This window comes from Galeopterus variegatus, unplaced genomic scaffold (genome assembly GCF_000696425.1).
Source record: "Galeopterus variegatus unplaced genomic scaffold, G_variegatus-3.0.2 Scaffold14908, whole genome shotgun sequence".
Lineage (NCBI taxonomy): Eukaryota > Metazoa > Chordata > Mammalia > Dermoptera > Cynocephalidae > Galeopterus > Galeopterus variegatus.
In genome coordinates this window covers 8,007-10,239 of record NW_007741019.1, presented here as the reverse complement: position 1 = coordinate 10,239, position 2,233 = coordinate 8,007, and the positions used below count along the sequence as shown (strand labels likewise).

The following is a 2,233-nucleotide window of genomic DNA, read 5'->3' as shown; positions in this document are numbered from 1 at the left end:
TAGGAAGGCTCTAAATGGTTAAAATATGCTCATTTGAACTAAAACATAAAATGATTGGATATGTAAAAATGTTGGCACTGGAGGGCTGTTGGATTAACAGGATTTAGCTTGCTGCAAAGACGTAAGCAACACAGAGGCCAATATAAAGAAGTCATCTTTGGCTCATTTGAATAAGGTAGTGTCTGAAAAAGATGTAGTTTGTTTGTGGTGGCATTTTACTCTTTATTTGCTGTGTTTTTTCCAGATTTCAGCATTTATACTTTCTCCCAAGCTCATATTGTGCCAACAGAAAGCAGAGAATTATTTAAACTAATTAGTCTACATGAAGGTGTTCATTTTTGAAAGATAATTCATTTTATTTTGATCATTATGAAAATAACGTATGCTTATTTTTATTAAAAAACAGGTAACAGAAAATTATAAGAAATTTAAATCATCTACAATTCCATTTCTGGGGCTATTTCTAGTTTACAATTCTAGTCTTGTCTCTCTACATATTTCATACATTAGATACATATAAAGTTACTTTCATTATTGGAATTACAGTTCATGCAGTTTGTCAAAACTTTTGTTTAATATTATATCATGAGTCTTTTCCCATAGCACTAAATATTCCTTGAATCATGATTTTTAATGGGTGCATAGTATTCCACTTTTATCAATGTCCTTTATCTTTCTGTTTGGGAGCACTTATAATTTTATGTAAAGTTTCTTGGAATCTATGAAAATATTCTTGGAAATACATTATATGTGTGTCTTTAAGATATTTGCCCCATTTTTGCTTATTTTAACTTTGTAGCAAGGTAAGTTGTCACTGGTTAGAGGTAAGTGGAATACAGTAGACAGCACAGAGTACTGGGTTGTGACTCAGAAGACAGACCCAGACTTTGATACACCAACTGTGCCAGGGTGGTAAATCATTTAACTTTTATGTGGTAGGATCCCCCAGTGTGATAAAGGATTAAAACTATTGTTCTCACCCATGTAATACTGTTACTGTGAGAACCTCTTGAGTTAGGGAAACTGGATTTGTTGGCCCTTTGGAGAATTGCAAACATGGTTTCAATTTAGCTTCAGAGTACTGACAAATAGCTCAGTGATTCTTGCCTCATTCCTCTGGAATAAAATAACTTTTTATCAAACAAGTGAATACATTGTTTTCAACAGAGGCAGAATGAACTCATTTTGGAAAGTGCACATGAGATTCCACTAACCATTTTTGTGTATGCTTTATCTGGAGGGATGCCTTGTGTTGTGAAAGGACCAGCAGGTATCAGAACTCGTTTTTGAATGAATACTGAGTTTTCAGGTGCTTTCAAATATGTATTGCCATTGGAATTTGGTGTCTTCATCTGTCTCCTTTTTAGTGTGGAAAGTGGTGTTGAAATGAGCACTGCCGATAGGCACCCTCTGTGAGTCTGACCTTGCTGAACAGATGTGATGGCATGCAGGCCCCTGCTGGGAGATACTCCTGCATGGCCAAATCTCTCACAGTCCTTAATCCTCTCTCTCTAGTCCAGCTTTCCTTAGCCTTCTCCGAAGTTGCTCACAGAAGGTGTTCCATTCAACTCTCCCTTGGGGCAAATAGAAGTAGTCCTCCTTCTGTAGCCACCTGGTAAGGCGTTGGTAGCTGCTTAACTGCTGCCTATTGATAGGCTCCAGAAATAGCAGCAGGAGGCAAGCAGTCCCAGGCTTGGCCACCAAGCGGTAGGTGGCGAGCCTTAACTCCAGATTGCACCAGAGACTTTCCAGGGCCTGGCAACTGAGCACACACAGGGTGGCTCTGCTGCTTTCCATGCTGGTGACTGTAGCATCCATTCTGTCCTGCCCAACCCCAAAGTCCCTCTCAGGCAGGCATAGCCTCAAGCCTTCGCCAGCTGGAGGAGGCTTCTCCAGGGCAGGAACCAGTTCTTCCAGGACCCAGGCTTGGTCCCGCTCACAGTAGGATATAAAGACATCATAGGGGAATTGGCCTCTGGGGCCCTGCCCACCCAATTTCCACCACCAGGCATGAAATAGAGTCCGGAGGTGATGAAGCCAGGGCCATTTGGGGCAGCCAAGCAATGCAAAGATGACCAACAGGAACACCAGGGTGAAACTGATGAGAAAGCCCTGAAACTCAGGATCATGTGGGCAGTGACCAGAGTGGAAGGAGAGTAGTGGAGTCTTAGAGTAGCCAGAGGCATTGGCCATGCAGATGGATTTCTCTAACCCATACACAAAGGTGTTTGGG

General features: G+C 41.5%; 1 protein-coding gene across 1 annotated transcript in view; it reads right to left on the bottom strand.

The window, feature by feature from the left end:
- Positions 1–408: 408 nt before the first annotated feature.
- LOC103582104 (toll-like receptor 11) overlaps positions 409–2,233 on the bottom strand; it is a gene marked incomplete at its 5' end in the record, with an annotated part of 6,396 nt that continues 4,571 nt past the window's right edge. Inside the window, one exon of the mRNA XM_008563788.1 lies at positions 409–2,226. Within this exon, the coding sequence (XP_008562010.1) occupies positions 1,498–2,226 (729 nt within the window). The remainder of the gene's footprint in view (positions 2,227–2,233) is intronic.